Genomic DNA, 21,539 nt, shown 5'->3' on the forward strand with positions numbered 1-21,539 from the left:
TCAGCCTATCAGCAGCAGTGGTGGTACTGCATCTGTTTTATGCTGACTTTAAGAAGAGAGCAGATGCTAATTGCAGGCTCTGCCCACGGAATTGTGGGCAGAGAATACGGGCAACATGGCAAACACCTTGCCAGGTGTGGACATGGTGGGAGAGATAAGATTAGTTAAGGAATAACTCAAGCAGACGGGGATAGAAAGAGAAGAACAAGTCAAAGAATCCCTCATGTCTGAAGACCAGCTTCCAAAGTCTCTTTTTACTCCCATAACAGGACAGCCTGTGCTCTAGAACAGTGTTTCTCAAGGACCAGTCCATGGACTGGCACAGGTCCCTGAGATCTCCCTGACACAGTTTAGGAAGGCAGCAAGCCAGACCCAGGTAGCAAGAAGATTGAGAACACTGCTCTAGAATATCTCCACTTTATTTATGGCTCTGACCATAGCACAGATAAACAAACAGAGAGTGAATAAATAATGGCAGAAGTGAACAAGCAAGTTAAATAAACCATCTCAGATTCTTTGGCTTCAGTATCTTTGGACAGGGCAGACAGGAAACCTCAGCTTTTTTAATAGCCTGCAGGAGAGTCAGTATCTATCTCTCTATCACTGTGTCCAAGCTACAGCACAGGTCTCTCCTAAACCAGTGACAAGCGCCTAGGACATTTTTATCACGACTCAACAGCTGCTAGACCTGAATTTACAACCGTGGCATTACTGTATTTGAATTGGCCTGGATTAGAAGGTTTGAGGATACTCCCTTTATTGTACATTGATCTGATCCAAAGCCCATTGAAGTCAACTGGCAGACTTCAGTGGGTTTGGATCAGATCCTATTTGCAGCCATGGGACTCGAACCCATGGACTTCAGATATTCAGGGCTGGCTTATGTAGTGAAGAAGAATGTAATGCGATGGTCTGGTGTGAATGGTCCTGCCCCCTGCTAATGGCCAGTCCCAGAAAGTATAAGACCCTGCAACTTAATAATCACTCCCATAGTTATCCCGTTGGCTCAAATAACAGAACCTTGTGCTTTTTGCTGCTGAAAGTCTGTAGTTCACTCCCTGGTGCAAAACTGTGGGGTCTGTATATGGAAACACAGAATAGATACAATTCCTGTAATGTTCATTTATGAGGGTTGCCAGGTTAGTTGAAGAGGAAGAGCTGCCACTGGCAGCCATAATGCCTGAGCTCTGAAGGCCCAAACTACGCTGTTCTGGATGTAGTACCACTTCTGGAACTGGTTTTTGGTCAGGAGAAGATTAAAAGAAGTCAGTGGGATTTGTGCTCTGAGTCCCCAAGGTGCTCTGAGTCCCCATAATTTGCAATTCCTCGGTGCCCCAAACCTACAGATACTTTACCCAAACAATCCCCTTTATACATACTGAATCATGAAGGCTTTGAAGCTTGGGCTTCTCTGTAGTCTGAATACACAGCCAGGCAATAGCGGATTATGAAATTGGAATGTGTCCAATACCTGGGGCCTGATCATGCACATTAGGCAAAATCCCCATCGAATCCAAAGGGAGGCTTGCCTCAGTAAGGAACACAGCATCAGGTCCTATAGCTTAATTTTTATTTCTTGTGTGTTAGTATATCTGCCACTCATCGTGCAGGAGCCTGTAGCGCGCTTCAAATAGTTTCATATCTCTTTCGCACAGCTGCTGTTTGTCTTGACTATCAGTAGAACGCATACATTTCTATATCAACAGAGGGAGCTAGCACTTCAAAGCTGGGCTGTCAGCAAAGAACAAAACTCATTGGCTAAGTTCCCTTGGCAGACGGAGAGAGAGAGAGAGAGATGCCTTCCAAATCTTCCATCGCAACAGAGCGAGGACAGCAAATCTTTGCTGCTCCCGAGTTCCTCTATTCTGCTGCGGCACAGATACCCATCACGAGCAGCAACCTTCTCAATCAGTGTGGATGTTACCAGGTGAGAATTTTCTGAATACTTTGTTTCAACTTTGCAGGAGGTCAGACTAGATCAGGTGTCGGCAACCTTTCAGAAGTGGTGTGCCGAGTCTTCATTTATTCGCTCTAATTTAAGGTTTCGAGTGCCAGTCATACATTTTAACATTTTAGAAGGTCTCTTTCTACAAGTCTATAATATATAACTAAACTATTGTTGTATATAAAGTAAATACGTTTTTTAAAATGTTTAAGAAGCTTCATTTAAAATTAAATTAAAATGCAGAGCCCCCCGGACCGGTGGCCAGGATCCAGGCAGTGTGAAAGCCACTGAAAATCAGCTCGTGTGCCGCCTTTGGCACGCATGCCATTGGTTGCCTACCCCTGGACTACATGATCATACTGGTCCCTGCTGGCCTTAGAATCGATGGATCTATTAAACTGCCACTCGGGAGGCTGTCAGTTTATGCTGTAATCATGATTTTGTTCTTTGTTCTGATCTTCCTCTTTGTACTAGGTATTTCTGTCTGATTTCCTATCAGAAAACACTTACCAAGAGATCTAAACTCAAGTCCATGGGCAAGTGGTATTGTGTACGAGCATTGTGATCTCTCTACTTGAGCAAAAGGATTGGATTAGAAGTAGGAGTTGTTGCCATATTGGGCTATTGTTTTATTAGAGGTTTTTAAGAAAGAAAAAGTTTTAAAACAGGAGAATCTAGATGGAAAACGTTAGAGTCTAGACTGCTTTGCAATACAGTACTCCAGTGAGTGGCATTTTTAGCAGTTCAAATGTACCTCTATGCCTGTTTGCTCTAGTTGTCTAATTCAATTTGTATTTCAGTTAGAAATAGAGCCGTGTTTGCTGGCTGGGGCATGCAGCCCGAAATCAAGAGATGCTTGGGGAATGCAGGGTTTACATAAGTCAGAGTCCCAGAAACAAAGGACTCTTGTGAAGCCCTTTAGTCCCTTGCATATATGTTGCAGAGTTTTTTAGGATTCAACTCCAATCCAGAGGCAAAGGTGAAAACCATCGGTGGTGCATGAACCACTGGCTCAGAGAGGCTAGCCTCAAGTCCTGCCCCGTCTGCCTGAGTACCCACCCCTTCCACACACCCCGCTGGAGCCCAGAGCCACCTCCCCCTACTGTGTCCACTGGCCCCTTCCCCAGCCCGGCCCCCTCCAGCCCCAGAGCACTGGGAGGGCAGGCAGCATGGCCCCACCCTCCCCTACAGCATCGCTCCCCAGCCCCGGAGCACCGGGTGGGCGGACAGCATGGCCCCAGCCCCAGAGTGCCGGGAGGGCAGGCAGCATAACCCCAGCCCCTCCTGGAGCCCCAGAAGGGCAAGCAGTGCGGCCCCAGCTCTGGAGCACCAGGTGGCCAGGCAGCACGGCCCCAGCCCTGGAGCACCCAGAGGGCAGGCGGTACGGCCTCAGCCCCAGCCCAAGCTGGGGCCACAGCCCAGGGGAAGACGAGTGGCAGAGCTGGGACAGGGAGGAGGACGGGGGGGGGGGGGGGCAGAGCGTGGACAGGACCATGCCTGGCTGTTTGGGGAGGCTCAGCCTTCCTCAGCCTATGATACCCGACACCCAGGGTGAAAACACTCCTAGAGCCTGATCCAAAGCCCATTGCAGTCATTGGAAATACCCCCATTGGCTTCAACTGGCTGTGAATCAGGTTCCAAGAGAGTGACATGAGTGGCAAAATGGCAGTAGATCTTCTTCTTCTTCTATGTTACAGCCCTTTCCTCTGGCCTTTGTCTGTCTTGCTCATTAGATTGTAAGGTCTTGGCAGTATGGGCTGTCTACTACTCTCTATTTGAGCAACTTCTGAGCGACGGGGATCTGTTCTTGGGTGATCCCTAGGCACTACTGTAATAAACACGATTATTAACATGAAGAAATAAAGGTACAGGCAGGCCTCTGATAGTAAGGGAGTGCTTAGTTATAATTCCATGTATGATGCATGAAGCAATGCTTGCGACTAGGTGATAGAGCCTTGAGATTCTTTGGGGGAGAAGGTAGGACAAAAATATAAGGTCACCATATTATCCCTTATTTTCCTTGAACTACTTTTTACATCATGATCAGTGGAGGAAGAGATGCACAGAACTGTGAACCCAAGAGATACGGGTTTTATTCCTGGCTCTACTACACACGCCAGGCTGATGGGCATGTGAACCTGGATAGAATGAAACTGATGCCCTCTGGATAGTGGACAAATAATTTCTCATCTCCCTGTGCCTGAGTTCCCGCCTCTGTGGAATGAGGGTAACAATTCCTCTTACCTCAAAGGAGTGTCGTGAGAGTAAATGTCTTGGAAGCGCTTTGATCCTCCAAAGGAAGATGCTATAGAAATGCAAAGTTTTAAAAATATTGGACTTTTAACACAACAAATTGGGTTGCAGAGCCTTCTGATACACTCCATGATAACGTTCATTATCCCCACCTTACAGGCTCTCTGTCACAGATCTACAGGGGGTGTTTTGTCTCTGACCTTTGTATAGCCCCTCTGGGAGCATCCTGCTCTTAGGGTATGTCTACATTGCAATCAGGAGGTGTAAATGCAGCACGTATACACATATCTGAGCTAGTTTTAATCTAGCTAGTTCAAAGCTAGCTTGAGTAACAATAGCAGTGAAGCTGCAGCAGCTCAGTCAGTGTCATGGGCTGGCCCTGGGTATGTATCTGAGTAAGTAACTCAGAAGTGACTACACATGCTCCAATCACAAAGCTAACTAGGGTACATCTACATGTGCTGCTATCACACTTCCCAGTGGCTTTGCAAACATACCCTTAGTGATAGTCCTGGGCCTCCTCTTTTTACAAGGGGAAGCTCTGTGTCCCAGCTATCCTAAGATTGGGGCCTTAGCTCCAACAACCCTATTTCTCACCATACCTCTTTCAGCAGGTCCAGATGAATCTGGACCCCCACTTGAAACTTACCCTTTTGGGAGCTATGCAACCAGGAGATGGCTGCAGTGACACAGGACAGCCTTCTCAAAAACAAGAAGTCATCTATTAGTCACCTGGAATACAGTATTTAGGGTCATTAGTTTAGAACGATAATGAAAGGCCTACAGACCTACGTGCATGCTGGCAGCATGACCTGCCTGTCTTGCTCAGACATCCACGATTGCATCCCTGCCCTGGTACGGCAGGATCTTCCGTTCTATGGTCTCAAGTCCTAGTCATGCTGTTTTCACACATCCTGCCCTCTGTGGCCAATAGTTGTTAAAAATCAGTGGTCTGATGGTTGGCATCCATTGTATCCACAAGGGAGCTGCATTCACAGGCTGTTTGCAGTGTTGTTGTAGCCATGCTGGTCCCAGGATATTAGAGACAAGGTGGGTGAGGTCAGATCTTTAATTGGACCAGCTTCTGTTGGTGAAAGAAAAGTTTTTAAGCTACATAGAGCTCTTCTTCAGGTCATGACTCGCACCCAATCACTGCCTTCCTTTATCCACCACCCCAGAAAGGAAATTAACCCCTTCACAGCCAGGCGGTAACAATACAAAAGTGAATGGGGGGAAACTGAGCCATATGTGTTCTTCCTAGAAAGAATATGGACATTTTCCACATTCTCCACTAATTCCAAGACTGAATTATCCAAACACCTAATATGTCAAAGAAAAGAAAGGTAGAAAGAGAGAGAGAGAGAAGGAAAAGGAGGGCGGGGAGGAGGGGATCTAGATCAAAGGTTAACATCGCTTTTAAGCCAAATCAGAATCAAGAACACCAACTCCTACACATGTGATTAACTACCGCAGTTAGACACTCCTGCGTGTTTGTCTTATAGAACATTCCACTTTTTTGCTGCTTTAATTTTCTCCGATGAAGCGGAGAAAAGAGATTGAAGTTCCTTTTACTTTATTTTATATTGAAACTTTTCTTTTGGGTTCTTGAGAGCAGCAACTTCTGACCCAACTGATACAATGAATAAAGATGAAAAAAAACCCAGCCCTCCTCTACACCACACTGGGGCACCTGTGCACATACTGTTCCTCAGCAATAAATGCTACTCAAACAATGTGATAAGCTTGCCAAACCATTTTATTTACATGGTAATAGTCCGATGATTGCTTTTTTGCAGCCGTAAAAAGTTTATCTCAAACTCACAAGCCTGTTTGGGTAGCAGTTATTGCAGAGTAAAGATTTATGCAATCAGTAAATAATGGCTTTTGGTGAGTATATATTTACCTTGCATGTTGCGAGCCTCAATACTCCATGTAGCAGCCTGCTTGTTCAGGTGAGCACCCTGAGGGAGTGATGTCTGCTTCTTCCCTGCCTGGATGCATCAGGAGATTTGGACTCCAGCACAGGACCATGGCACTGGCTCCGTGGAGGACAGGGGTAAATGCCTGCAGAAATGGAAAGCAGAGCCCTGTGCAAAGCCGGAGTAAATGGGCCTTGCTCTGGGGTTGGGGGGAAGGGCTGTCGGTGGGGTATCAGCAGAGATGAGCTACGGACACTACTGGAGCCCATGGCTGGGATTTCCATTGACTCTTAATGGGCATTGTGTGCCCCGCTCCCCTTTGACAATAGGTTGCAGTAGTAGTCAAGGACCACTGTGCCCTGTCTATGCAGTTATTACAATGCTGGGCCACCCCTGATTAGGGACTTCCCAATGTGCCAAATTATGGGGTGGTTTCACAATGGGAACTAATATAAACCTCTAGAGCTGGGTGGGAAATTCCACGATCTCGAAAATTGTTGTCATTCCAAATCAGGATGAAAAGTCAAAATATCATTTTTTTCACATAATGGAAGGTCAGGTCAACATTGAACTTCAACTGCCGGAGTAGCTGCATTGCATCATGGGAGTTGTAGTTTGAGTTACACATACCCCCATTTTTCTTCTATAGGCAGGGCTCCCCAGCTGGAATATATTTCCCAAGATGCACCCTGATGGGATCATCCACCATCGAGGGAGGGGGGAGACTGCGGTGCATTATGGGATATGTATCAAAGGGGTAGCCGTGTTAGTCTGAATCTGTAAAAAGCTACAGAGGGTCCTGAGGTTCAGAAGTGAGGTTCTTACCCACGAAAGCTTATGCTCCCAATACTTCTGTTAGTCTCAAAGGTGCCACAGGACCCTCTGTTGCTTTTCATGGGATATGTAGTGCAGCTATGGAGCCTAGCCCATAATGGAGAGTGGGGGCATAATGCACTTGAACTGAAACTCCCAGGAGGCACTGCAACAGCTCAAGAAGATAAAGGTTAATGTAGAATTGACCCAAAATGAAATGTTTGTATTTGGTTGGACAAAGGAATGCTTCAATTTGAGCTGGCCCATTCTGAAACAAAATATTTCATTTTGGTTTTCCTAATGGAACATTGAAAAATTCTGGCAAAATTGAAATTTTCCCACAGAAATTTGCAAAGGACACAATGAAATCAGCTATGTGGCTCTTGTTACTACTGACAAGAGTCCAATTACCTACGCAACTCACTGAAAAATATACCTTTATTGGCTTTTTTCTATTATTCTCTAAATAACAATGGGAAAGACAAGGAAAATCTAATGTATATTATTTCTTCAAATGAACTAATCTGATGGGACTCCAGCTGTGCCCAAAATTAATTCCACCTTTGAATAAAAGATTTAGGGTCTGATTTTCAGAAGTACCAAGCAGCCAAACTCCTGCTGGAGTCAATAGGAGCAGTGCATACTCAGCACTTCTGAAAATCGGGTCTTTATTGTCCAACTTTATTTGAAAATAAAATATTGATTGGATTAATAATAAAAAATCCCTTCAGCATCCCATTAGCTCATTAATCCCCTCTCTCTTTCTTTCTGACTTCACTCATGGTCAATTTTCCTTCGCAGCATCGAAAACTGACTAAGAACCTTTTACCAAGCTGCGTGAAAAAAATATTCGTAATTTAATTTGGATTTTGTGACTCGGCAATTTCAGTCTTTGTGAAACTCTCACAAAATGGATGATTTGATACTAGACCCTGCACAAATTAAGGGTCATTTCCACAGTCAGAGTAAATCACATAGTCCTTTTGACTTTGGTGGAGCAAGGCCAGTTTACACCAGGTGAGGATTTGGGTGTGAATATTTGTAAGGTGCTGCTGTCCAGTTCAAACCGGAGATAGGTGGCGTTAAGAATGTAATAGTGTGTTCCATTCATGGACAATTCATGCCACATGATTTTTGACTCCGCTTGATGGAGTTTGCGCCTCTTGGTTTTCACTTCAACTACTAGAGATGAAATATGGCCAAAGGCAACTAATTCAGCCTAGTTTGGCATCAGAACTTTGCAGCTCCAATGAGTTTCACGTGGTTTTCACCCCAAACCATCATTTGATCCTGGCTTACTTGAAGTGAAACTCTGCAGTGCTGCTGACTTTCAGGAAATTATTTTGGTTTAGCCGCCCTACTGGCCCATTCAGTCACAATACTACTGACTTCAGTGGAATTGAACCTGCTTACTCCAGTAGTGCATTTGGTCCATTTCACTGTCCAGCAAACTACTCCAGTTTATGGTCTCATGCCATGAACCAAAGGAAGATGGAAAAGTGTTCATGGGGGAAGAAAATGGTCATCACCCCCAGAAAATTCTGTTTGTTTAATTTTGCTAGAAGAGATGAACTAATCTTTCTCTTTCCTTTGCAGGCATTTCCAGAGTCTCTACATGACTGAACGGAAGAACTTATGGTAGGGCCCTGAAGACCCAGATCCTACTCATTTCCCTGCATATTTCTGGGCTCTCTTTCTGATTCCAGCATGAGCAAGACTGAAGATCTTAACATGGTCCTTCCCTTTCCATTCAATAAGAATTGGAGTTTAGAGCGAGGCCTCCTCACACATATCCCAGGTTACTGCAGAAACACAACTGACCTTACTGTTTTTCTAGTCACCTCCTATACCTTAGAAACCATCCTAGGCATCCTGGGAAATGTTTGCCTGATTAGTGTCATAGTCAGGCAGAAGGAGAAGGCCAATGTCACCAGCATACTCATTACCAACTTGATAGTCTCTGACTTGTTCATGAGCATCGTCTGCCTGCCTTTCACCATCATCTACACCCTGATGGACTACTGGATATTTGGTGAGGTCATGTGCAAAATGACTTCCTTCATCCAGTGCACTTCTGTGAGTGTGTCAATTCTCTCCCTTGTCCTCATTGGTCTGGAAAGACACCAGCTCATCATAAATCCAACTGGTTGGAGGCCGAGCATCCCCCAAGGCTATCTAGGGATTGTAGTCATTTGGACATTAGCTTGCCTCATGTCCCTGCCCTTTCTGACGACCTCCGTCTTGACATATGACTTGTACAAGCAGTTGTCCCATATTACGGATTCTTCTGCCGACAAGGCCATATGCATGGACTCATGGCCATCTGATCAGCACCGACTCATCTACACCACTGCCTTGCTGCTGTTCCAGTACTGCATCCCTCTCTTCTTTATCCTGGTTTGTTACGTGCGTATCTATTTACGCCTGCAGAAGAGAAAGGACATGTTTGAGAAGAGTGCATACAATGGCCGGGTGGTTCAGCTGAGGAGGATAAACATTTTATTAGTATCCATGGTGATCGCCTTTGCTGTTTGCTGGTTACCATTGCACGTTTTCAATAGCATTGAGGACTGGGATTACAAAGCCATTTCCCCTTGCCACCACAACCTAATCTTCTCATTGTGCCATCTAGTAGCCATGGCTTCCACCTGTGTCAACCCTGTTATCTATGGGTTCCTAAACAATAACTTCAAAAAAGAAGTGAAGTCGCTGATACTGAGCTGCCAGCACAATTCATCTAGCCAGCAGGGAACAGCTTCTGAAGTCTCCACTGAAGAGACTTCTGGAAGGTTATTACACATGGATGCTAAAAAAACAGATGGCACCATTGTCTGACTCCAACATGTGCACCATAGCCAGCTGCTGTCCAATTTTTGGAAGAACAGTCATTGACTGCAAGGAAAGATAATCAGTATAGATAAGTGAGGAAGATCAAAGGAGATACCAAGTTGTATGTATTGGTGAGGTGGCACAGCTCTGAAAACAGACTTCACGCAAACAGGACATGTGCACAAGAAGTTGCCTTGTTTCTAACTACTTAATAGACATCTCTGGTTGCACACAAACAGCAGGGTCATCAGTTAAGCTGCACACCCTTATCGCTGAGGGTAGAACCCAGGAATTCCAACTCAAACACTTGAGTTAGTGGAAATTCTCCTCTGTCAGTATTAGTAGGACACTTCCATGCTATAGGCTAACCACTAAGTTTATGAACAGAATTATAAAAGGGTTGCCTGCAATAGCAGGGGAGTGGACTCAGTGACCAGGAGGTTCCTTCCAGTCCTAGGTCCTCTCTCCTTACATTCCTCTAGGAATGTGGGTATATATAATGTGTACATTACTGACCCCCTCCCACCCACTATTAGGTAACACTCATCTTCTCAGCTGATGAGGTTCACAGTAGTTCACATCCAGCAGATCTGTAACACATCCGTAACTACTCACATACATAGACATTGGGGGGTGGCAGTTAAACTTGCCCATGCAGCATGGGGATACAGCCATGAACCTGTCACTTCAAAAACCCCACAGGCTTCTACCACTTGAGCTTCAAGGAAATCTCAGTTCATGCCAGGGCTTCTCATGTACCCTCTTTTGGCCAGCTTCTTGATGGCAGTATTCCAGAAAACTACACCCCACTGCACACTAAACTAGTACAAACCAGAACCATTGCTCACTAACAAGGTGCATCGAGAACTAGCACCATCTATGGATGACAGACAGCAGTTGGAGGGGTTACTCTATTCGTTGCCTCTGTTACCCCTCTCGAAGACTATGCAGATCACTTCCCTTTTCAGATGATGCAAAACCAACAATCCCAGATTTACATGGGAACTTGGTCAGATTGACTTGACTGTCCTTCTGGCTGTAGATCCTATGCCTCCATGCTACTAAAGGTACAGTCACAGATGCTGGTACTTTAAGATGTTTGGATCATTGGAGTCTTTGACAGATCTCAGATGGGGGACTGAGGTGACACTTAGCCAGTGTCACACCCGTTCTTTGCTTAGCATCTCACTCTGCTCACAGGCTCTCTCATGTGGAAGGACGAAATGGCTGGGGAGAAAGGCTTCTGATGTAGAAATGCCAGCTGTAATGAGCCGTGACACTTCCAGAGGAGTGAAGCACATTATGAAAATAGGCATCAAGGCTTTGGGTTTCCCCAAGAAGAGAAAGGACCTTGATGGAAGGAGTGATGCCAAAACTGTGAAAAGTCTATGGAAGAGCAATGAAAATACATGAAGGGGATTGAGTCACACACATTAAATCCAAGCCACATGTAAATCAAGTGTGTTGTCAATTGTGTCATGGAAGTGAGCTTTGTGCTTTCTCACGTCAGTGATATTTTTTACCCTTTGTCTGGGCAACTTACCTGCAAACCATAAGAAACAGAATACTCATTCTTCTTTAGAAAAGAACAGTACATCATGCTTCTGGAGTCTGAGTTCTTCTCTTTATCAAGACATTGCTCTGCAGCTACTGCTAGGAAACGAAGAACCGGGTACTGACAAGATGGAAGCCAATATTAGGCACTGCTGAAAGTAAAGGCAAATCAGAAAGGAGACCAACAGTTTCATATAAAAGATACTAGGTCAATTTTAAACACCTATATGGGATCATGTTTTGTCATGACTTGACATCCTATGCAATTTCATCCAAGTCAATGGGCTTGCACATGGCGGAAGGTATTCAGTGCATAGATACTATGATGAGCAGAGTCCTAGAAATACAATAGCTAGGTAGATACCTCCCTAGACAAAGTGGTAGGTCAGGGCAGAATTTGACCCATGCATATTCTCCCTCAGACCACAGCATGTGGGACAGATTTAGTGACTGCAGTGTAGCTGTAGCCATGTCAGTCCAGGGTATTAGAGAGACAAGGTGGGTGAGGTCATAGCTTCTGTGGGACCAACTTCTGTTGGTGACAGAGACAAGTTCTGGAGCCACACAGAGCTCTCTCCAGGTCAGATTTTGTGAAGACAGGAGCTAAACTATCTCATGCTACAAAATAGCAAGATCCATTAATATCCAGTGGCTAGATCCTCAGGTGATGTAAATGGGAGCAGCCCTATTGAGTTCAATGGAGCCAACTTACATCAGCTGAGAATCTCACTCATTGACGTCAGTGGAAGTTGAGGATGCTCATCACCTTACGGGATTAGCCCCCAAGTTCTTGACCATGCCTGAACTGTCTGGCGGCAGCTATCCTTTCGATTCCCTTCCGAATTCTGCGTGCTGCAGTCAGATGATCTATGCATGATTTCACTTTGTATCGTTACCTATTGATCTGGCAATCTGCCAAAGGCACACATTTCTGCTCCTTTTCGATGAGCTTTCTGCAATCTTCGTCTGATATTAGTTGCCATGATGATGAGGAGAATCTGGTTCTCTTGATTAGTGTGTAGAAGATGCCACTTCTGGGCTAGAGGTTGAGTCCACTAGAAGACTTTGTACTCTTATAGACCAAGTGGGCTCTAGGCCACATCCCTAGATCAATATTGGTACAGTAACTGAAACCAGAATGGTCCTACCAATCAGTGCTGAGAAGCACAAAATGTATTCATTTCGACTGACCTCCTTAACTTACCGGAACTTTGCATAAACTGTGTTTTATTCAGGGGCTTAAGTGGGATTTGAGTAGTGCACTGGGCTTCTTCCTAGAGGTGAGTTTCTCCCAATTAGCCTTGAGTAATTCTGCTTGTTTCCTGCACTTGTTAGAATTCTAATATTTAATTAACAGTTGCATGTCGAGCTCTGATCACACATCAACACAGAAGATATCTGATCTGTAGCCCTTTGTAAATAGGTGATCTTGTACTCACCAGTCTGTTAAAGGGAACAACACAATTAGTCATGGAAGTTTTGCTTCCAAGCAGAGTGCATGTACATAAGGCTTGTGTTTGTCACTAATTAGCATGAAAAGCTCCAAGAACATAATGCTAAGTGAAGCCTATTTGACAGAGAACTTATTATATGGCTGTAACTGTGATACATCAGCGCAGCTATTTGCATTGTACAGTATCATCAAGTTCAAGCTGCATTCTTAATGGAGTTAGCTGCTGGGTCTGATTCTTCTTTGCCCTGCACCTGTGAGTGCAAAGCGTATGTAAAGGCTAACAGATCAGAGGGGGTAGCACAAGCCATGCTAACATACACTGGTTTTGTCCCACTCTAGTGGCTAGATGAAGCATAGAGGTTTATGAGTCTGCTCTGAGCTAATGGACTTGGACCCAGATTCTCAAATGTATTTAGGCTCCTAGCTTCCTTGGTCATTTAGCTCAGCCAGTAGCAGTGAATGCTTTTTGCTGCAGATGTCCTGGGTTCAGTCCCCAAAACCACCCTCTTGGGGTGTCATTACAGTAGTGTTTTAACTGACTCTACACAGGTGTAAATGACTAATGAGGTTCAGAGTAATGGAGCATTGGGCTCTATTATGTTTGCTATGTATTCTAGTGATACTTTGGGAAATTATTACCAGCTTTATTACTATGAGAATGGGGAGGATGTGCGTACATGCCTTATTAAGTAACCGTGAGCTCTTATTATTGTCACCTTTGTCCATCCTGTCCTCTTGCTCCACTTTGTCTTTTTATGGCCCCGCTTGTTGTGACACAATGAATATAAATTGTAAGCCCTTCAGGGCAAGGGTAATATCTTTACTTGTGTCTGAGCAATGCCTGGCACAGTTTGGGGACCTCAAAATAACAAATAAAATAATAATATTGGCTAAATCCCTTGCTCTCTGTGTGCCTCAGTTTGTCCATCTGTAAAACAGGGATAATATTACTTACTTCATTAGCTTAATTAGTGACGAACACCTGATTTGAGATCCTGGAATTAGTTAAAGGGGAATGTTATATATGGAAAGTGCCATTCATGTGCAGAGTATTCTGACTGATTCATTATAGCTAACTGCCAACAGTGTGCTTGACGCTGTATGAGACACCTCACGAGGATGGTCCCTGCACCATCTCTGCAGCTTAGCGTCCCACTGCTAATGCTGTTGGAAAAGTGGGAGTGTCAGCTATTCAAAAGGTTTGCACACAGCGGCACTGATACAGATCACAGGCTGCTGGCTTCATCAAGGCCTTAATAGAACATCAGTGAGGGGCGAAGCTAAGTAAGTTCAGGGGAAGAAAACACCAAAAAGTCAGGGTGCTAGAACAGGTGGGTGTGCAGGGGGGAACTCACCAGGTGCCCCCTCCAACCAAGAGCAAACGCTATTGGCTGCTGTTTCGGTTTTCCAGCAGCGTGCAGCTTTCGTGGCCCAGGTCATCTCTCGAGTTCAGTCCCCGGTAAAAGGAGTCCAGTCAAAAGATCATCTAAATAAATGGTTCTTTTGCTCCTGTTGGCCTCCTCTTAAGCCTGCCGTCTGGGCTCAGTTCTCAGCCCTTTCTGGGCTACCTTTAGGTCCTTCTCTGCCCTGCTACAGAGTACCAACTCCCTGGCTGCTTTCCCTGATGCCCCTCTCGCAGTCCATCGCTCGCTGAAGTTCCCTTCTCTTCACCCTACTTGTGGGCCTTGCTTGTTCTTCTTTGCTTCTTTAGCTGAGCACTATCCCCAGGCTTTATTCCTGGACAGTCTTTATCTTCCCAGGTTCTCACTGCCTCCCCTCCCAGGGGATTCTAGCGGCTTCTCCCAGGGGCCTTCCTACAAATACTGCCTTTGGGCCTCCCGCAGGAGCCCAGCCTGCTCCCTGTTAGTTCTTCTCCTTTTACTGAGTGCTCACAACCCTTTCTATGAGGCCCAGGTGTTCATCAGACTATGACCTGACCCTGTTAGTCCCGCCCCCTCAGGCTGGGAGGCAGCTAATTATGGCACAGTGGGGCTGGCTCCATTTTCCCTTCAGGGGGCTGGTCACCTTGTGGCAGGGAGGAATAGACAAAGGTAGCTGTATGCCACTTTTCTGACTTCTCGGAACCTGCAGTAGGTCAGGCTCAGTTCAGTCCTCAATGCAACTTAGAGCAGCCTCAGGGTTGCTACGTTTTACCTAGCTACTTATGGCTGTTGGGGTCATTCTAGCAGCCAGGGATTGCCACACCTTGAGCATTCACCCCTATTCTGCTACACCAGCCAAGCAGGGTAATCCTCTGGGAGCCTGTGAAGCTGGCAGCACAAAGAGGCTTGAAATCTGTCCTTGGATGCTCATCTGAACCTCTTTGAGCCTCTCATGATGTATCTGTGCTACTTCTTCTGGCTCTGTCTGGATCCTGCGAGCACAGAAACAGCTGTGACCCACATTTTATTGAATGTTTTGGTTCTGATTGTGCCTGAAGGGCCGGTGACGTTTTAGCCTGATCTGTTTCTCCCAACTAGGTCACCCATCCCTAATTGAAATATAACAAGGTGCTTCTAAAGAACCACAGAGCCGATCTGTCGATGGTTCATGCTTCTTACAATGACATGAGGAAGCCAGTGGCAGAGCTGTCCTGCCATGGATAGACCCTTGCAAACTGCTAGTTAGCCTCTTGCCTTCAGGTTCTATGATGTCACTGTAGGATGGTGGGAGTAATGTCAGAATGGGATCCAATCAGCATCTGAAGTGTAATACCATCCATAGCAGCACTATGTTCCAGAGTTTGCAATTTCAAGAGGGACCTAGCATGGTCCTCACTGCAGGTAGGTAACTGGCAGAGATGGAAAACAAGGGGCTGTCTGATGGCTTTTAATGCCATGATCCACACTTTGGGTTGGACGAGGAGCAGCGGGTTCTATACCAATAGTACATACCTGAATTCAGGGCAAACACAGCTGCTGGGCACGCTAGGTGAGCACATACCAAAGCAGAGGTTGTTAAGATGCTGGTGTGCTCATCCATGTCACTCCCATGACCAGTGTGGACATGTCCACCCTTTCCCTTCCCCTGAGGCAACCTCCCGCTGATGTGACTCCCTCTGTCTCTCATCCTGTCTTTCCTCCCCTTGTGCATCCATGCAGGGCCAGACACAATTTCACCCTACACATTTACCATGGACTTTTGGGCCCTCACATTGTATTAGGAGGGACTTGAATGTACAGTTGTGATCATAAGACGTGGTTGTCCCTTTCATCTGGAGCCCCATATTTCTCTGCTAGCTCCATTTTGTGGCGTGGAGGAGTCAAGGATTGCCATGAGTCAGTAATGCGTCTGGGGCCAGCTGCCAAGAAAAGCAGAATGCTGCTGCCCACTGCTCCTTGGTCAAGATGGAAGCCCAGGTTCCATCAGGAAGGAGAGTCCCTTAGGAATGTGTTTAGACCCAGTAGCCCTGTGGCCACTATTTCCTGTTCACATTCCTAAAGGCGTCAAACAAGGCAGCTGGGTCTAAGGAGAATGTGCAAGAGCAAAGCTACTGCCCATCTGCACTTGCTTTAGTTTGGGACTCACACTTTCATCAGAGCCCCAAGCTGTGGGGATCATGGGCAATGCAGGCCTTGGCCTCTCTGTTTCATCTCCGAGGGTGGTGAGTTTGTGATGGAAGAGCTGAAACTGAGACCCACCAAACTCATCTCCTGTGGGGCCACCAGATATTCATTACATGGGAATGCCTTTTAATCCCTGCTGAGCTGGTCTGGATTTCAACTAGTGACCTACAGGTGAAAAGCTCATTAGCCCAGCCCAGAGGCAGCCAGACCCAATAAGAGTTAAGGCTACCTCCTTTGAGAATGAGGCTGCTTTCTGGTAAGGCAAACTTGTTGAATCAAGTTCTAAGCTTACCCAGACAGAATGGCTTCCATTCTCTGCACATGGGAAATATCTGGAGAACAAAACTGCCCCAAATACAGTCATCATCTCTGAGCAAGGTAAGCTCCCTACACGCATTGGGATTTGGTCTACATCAAGAAGACATATGCTAAAGAACCACCAGAGAGAGAGAGAACAGATGATCTAAGATAGAGGTTCTCAAACTGTGGTCTGTGGATCACCAGTGGTCCGTGAGCTCCATTCAAGTGGTCCGCAGATAGTTCCCTCTAAGGTGTGCGCCTGGGCGTATGCATACGAGAGAATGAAAGGCCACCCACCTGATTAGTGGAGCCACGCAGGCATGGCTCCACTAATTAGGTGCCTGGACCCTGGAGAAGACGCACATGTAAGGTGAGGTGGTGGCCTTGGGGGGAATAAGGGGTAGGTGGGAGGGGGCAGTGGGGTGAGAAGAGGGGGTGGGGGGAATTGGGGATATGCAGGGCTGCGGCGGCCAGAGGAAGAGGTGACTTTCCCCAGCTCCAGGGCTGCGGCTGCCGGGGAGAGATGACTCTCCTTCACAGCCGCAGCTCTGCAGCTGCCATGGCAGGGGAGAGACCCCCCCATCCTTCCCAGCCCCAGCTCAGGGGTTGCCATGGCAGGGGAGACCCCCCTCCTTCCCAGCCCCAGCTTGGGGGCTGCCACGGTAGGGGAGAGAGGGCACATCCATTGCATTAGAAAGATAAGACGACTGATATTAAAATATGAGTTGTGCGCTTTTATTCATAGAACAAAAAAAGTTAATTATTATTAAGGTTTTTTTATATAGTGCTTTTATCCAAAGCCCTTTACAATAGTTAGCTAATGGTACAAACAACATTTGGAAAGATCATTAAGTGGTCTGCCGAGACCCTCAGCAATTTTCAAGTGGTCCGTGAAAAAAAAAAGTTTGAGAACCACTGATCTAAGAGGACTTTTCTATCCCCAGGACTGCTATGAAATATCTTCTCACATGTTCTGAAGTGGTGTCCCTTCCCCAGAACTTTCCAGTTCATGTAGTATTGGCCTGATTTATGGAAGTGTCAAGCACCTGCAGCTCCCATGGACTTCAGGGGAAGTTGTTACTCAGCCCCTTTAAAAATCTGGTCCTAGATCTTTATAAACCAACATCCATGTAACTTTTATGACTCTCCCAGCTGCTCTATCATAGTTTGTTTTCTAAAGGTGGTGGTCTGAATACCCTAATTCATAAAGAGGATAAGGTTGAGATTTGCACGTTGGTATGTTATGTTTTTCTGCTAGACAATACCCACTAGGTCTATGAATCATAACTGTTTTGTTGTATTCCTAATAGTCAGCAATCATACAACCTAGTCCCAGTGCAGAGATTATTTGGTAGTTGCCTGGTATGGAACTAAACCTCAGTGTTTTCTGCTGGACTGAAATCAATAAAACTCTACAGGCCAATCCGAATGTTTACAAAAGTTGTCCAGCTGAATTATTTATATTATTAATCACATACAGTAGGAAATGTGTGGTTCCCTGGCTATTACAACACAGGATAATTGTCTTAGTAACAACAAGTAAGCCACAGAATATATATATACATGTATAGCCCTACATACGTTCTGTACTTATATGCAAAAAGTAGTGGGTTAAGTCACTTAAGCAGAAGTGTAGAAATAATAATAATTTGAATGCATATCTTTTCCATATGATTATGAATAAAGATTTGCTATCTTGTATTGGGCTAGATGGACCTTTGGTCTGACCCAGTATATCCGTTCTCATGTTCTTATGTACATTTATAGCCTGTTTCTACTAGGTTCAAGATTAAATATCTGGCAGCAGACACACATCCTTTATATGTGAAAGCAAATGGAATGCAAAACTCTAAAGTTTAATATTTGAAATTCAGAATAATCTCTTGCAGTTCAAATTCCAGGTAAACATCTCTGTATCCTTAGACTACACCAGCTTTAGTTCAAGTCTAATTAACTCCCCTGACCAGAACATGGTGATAAGAAGCCTTCCTGCCAACTAGAGCTGGGTTAATGGTGCCACAATCATTCATGACCATTTGTGTTGGTTACACTTTCTAATACAGTAGTTGTAATGACAGTGTAATTACACTGTGTTTATGATTTTTTTTACAGCAATTACCATTAATTCATGTACCTGGAAGGTTAACTAAATGCTTTCAGGTAACTGTAGTGAAAATTAACATATTGAGATTTTTGAATTCTGGACTTTGGCGTCCAAATCAGTACACTTTAAAAGGAGGCACTGGTTGAAATTCACTGGTCTGCGCTAGATGATCCTGATGGTTCCTTCTGGTCTTAAAACATATAGATCTATGAAAATCTCTTGTGCCTAACTGAATCTTTCTTTCTCTTTTAGTAAACACAGAAATAGCTCCATACCCTTGCAAGAAATCCCCAGGTGTATTTACACTCAAATACTGGGTCAAGTTCAGGTTTCAGTTACATGGAGGAAATCCAGAGTAACTCCAATAAGTCAGTGGAACTACTGGAAAGCTTGGCACTGTAAAGAGGGCATTTGACCTGCAGTAGCAACCACTGCAGAGACCTAGCAAGAATATGTTTAAAGTGATCATGACCATTTATTAGTACAATACGGCTGAGACATTCAGAGCTGCCTAAGGGATTTGGATACTCATTTCCCTTTAAATCTCAGACTATATCAAATTCCACATGAGACAGACAGCTAAAATGTTGCAATTATTAAAAAAAAGTGTGCTCACATAATAAGTAAAAATTCCACAATGTTCATGTCTCATAAATCCCACCATGACACAGGCACCAGATATGTCAGAATGAGTACACATGTCCTATGAAGTACAACAATATCACTCCAGACAACATAAATTAATCTTCTGGAGTCTCCTGGTTTATTAAGGTTGCAATTGGCAAATCTACTTCCTCTTTCTCAGGGATCCCCTATGGGCCATGGTCTTACTGAGAAGGTTAAGGAGTGACTTGATTACAGTCTGGGAAAAAATATTTAATAATGGGCTCTTCAATCTAGGAGAGAAAGGTCTAACAAGACCCATTGGCTGGAAGTTGAAGGTAGACAAATTCAGAATGGAAATAAGACTTACATTTTTAGTGGTGAGTGTAATTAACCACTGGAACAATTTACCAAGGGTGCGATGGATTCTCTATCACTGACAATTTTAAAATCAAGACTGGATGTTTTCCTAAAAGATCTGCTCTAGGAATTATTGTGGGGCAGTTCTCTGGTCCGTGTTAAACAGGAGAGGTCAGTTTAGATGTCCAAATTAGCCCTGCGGCCTTGGAATCTATGAATCTAGGAGATGATTGTGTCCTCTATGCAGATGCCTGTATGGAAAGCTTTGCATTAATGTAATTGTGTTCCATATCTGGGAGAAGCAACAGAGGGTCCTGTGGCACCTTTAAGACTAACAGAAGTATTGGGAGCATAAGCTTTCGTGGGTAAGAACCTCACTTCTTCAGATGCAAGATGTCTTGCATCTGAAGAAGTGAGGTTCTTACCCACGAAAGCTTATGCTCCCAATACTTCTGTTAGTCTTAAAGGTGCCACAGGACCCTCTGTTGTTTTTTACAGATTCAGACTAACACGGCTACCCCTCTGATACTTGACATATCTGGGAGAGTGGCTGCTGCTGGCCAGACAGAGGATCACTAGCAATAGAGCTCACCTATGAGTATTCCTTTGTGCTCTGGAGGGACCCCACCGTGAGCAGAATCAGAAGGCAGGTGCTTTGCCACTATAATAAATTAATAATAATAATAATGATAATAATTAATAGTACTAAGCACCATGTCCGGAAGTAAGGCCCTCATTCTGCAGATGCTTAATTCTATGCACTGTGAGTAGATCCATTGACTTCAATGTCTTTGCAGGATCGGGCCCTCAGTGTTTCCTGGATTGGGTCCCTAGACAGCAAGCTTGTCTGGCAGAACACTATTCACTTCTACAGTTAGTTTTCTATAAATCACAAGTGGAACAACAATAATAAATAGGTTACCCTTATTATTACAAATCTAGCCAGGTTTCGAGCCTCTCTTGCAATTTGGCCCAATAAATAGTATTTTAGGAATATTTATGGTTTTTATTTTGACCATCTCCCAGCGATAAGTAGTAAGGAAGAAACAAAGTTCATCATTCAGCAAAAAGTTTGAACAGACTCAATCAAGTGTTCCCTAGAAAATAATGACGTGACACACAAATAACGTAGCTCAATTTCAGCCAACCGACTGTACTGTAGTTCGTATGTTTAAAATGGTAAACATTTGCTTTCACTGGAAACGAAATCACAAAGAAATTGGGAGACATTTATAATATTGCAGGATAAAACGGATCTAAATGCAGTCATGTCCCTGGATTTTAAGTAAATGGCATGGTTTTGTGCACTGTAGCACAGCTAATTAGCATTCCCTTTAATACAATAAGATGGAATTTGCTTTTTGATTATTGCTATCTTAAGTAAATATGCATTTTTACAAACACAAGTCATTACAAAAGCAATAGTTGAAAAAAAAAGTCAGATTGGGTTACATTTTTCTTTAGGATTAGTTAAGTGTAAGACACCGATTTAAGATCCTGTAAAAGACTCTCCTGTATCCAGGAGATTACACGGGGTGCTTATTAGCTTTTTAGACCTGGAAACAAATGAATTGATGTGGTTGCTATGATTCCGCCATCAGCTGGGCTGGCTGTGTTTGTGTTGATCTCAATGGTCTATTATTGCTAATAGGGAATGGAAATTTGCGCTGGCCTAGTTACCTCGAAATATCCTTGTGACAAATCCCCATTTAACACTGAGAATAAAAAGGTGACACTGCAAGCCATCTACACCATAGGCTGCAATTCCCACCATCTCTCGCAGACAAAAGGATGCCAGCAATGAAAAAGGTGAAGAACATTTATTTTTGCAGCTAAATAA

The 21,539-nt window shown here is 44.6% G+C and overlaps 1 protein-coding gene across 1 annotated transcript; it reads left to right on the plus strand.

Annotated features, from left to right (window-relative positions):
* The first annotated feature begins 1,788 nt into the window (after nt 1–1,788).
* Nucleotides 1,789–13,642, plus strand: LOC117880960 (neuropeptide Y receptor type 4-2-like). The gene is made up of 2 exons (XM_034777598.1): nt 1,789–1,927; nt 8,527–13,642. The coding sequence occupies exon 2, from the start codon at nt 8,638–8,640 to the stop codon at nt 9,763–9,765; it is 1,128 nt and encodes a 375-aa protein (XP_034633489.1). The 5' UTR covers nt 1,789–1,927; nt 8,527–8,637; the 3' UTR covers nt 9,766–13,642.
* The last annotated feature ends 7,897 nt before the right edge of the window (nt 13,643–21,539 follow it).

Source organism: Trachemys scripta, chromosome 7 (genome assembly GCF_013100865.1).
Source record: "Trachemys scripta elegans isolate TJP31775 chromosome 7, CAS_Tse_1.0, whole genome shotgun sequence".
Taxonomy (NCBI): Eukaryota; Metazoa; Chordata; order Testudines; family Emydidae; genus Trachemys; species Trachemys scripta.

Coding starts and splice junctions, on each gene's coding strand:
- LOC117880960 (XM_034777598.1), top strand. CDS start 8,638: ATGAGCAAGACTGAAGATCTTAACATGGTCCTTCCCTTTCCATTCAAT.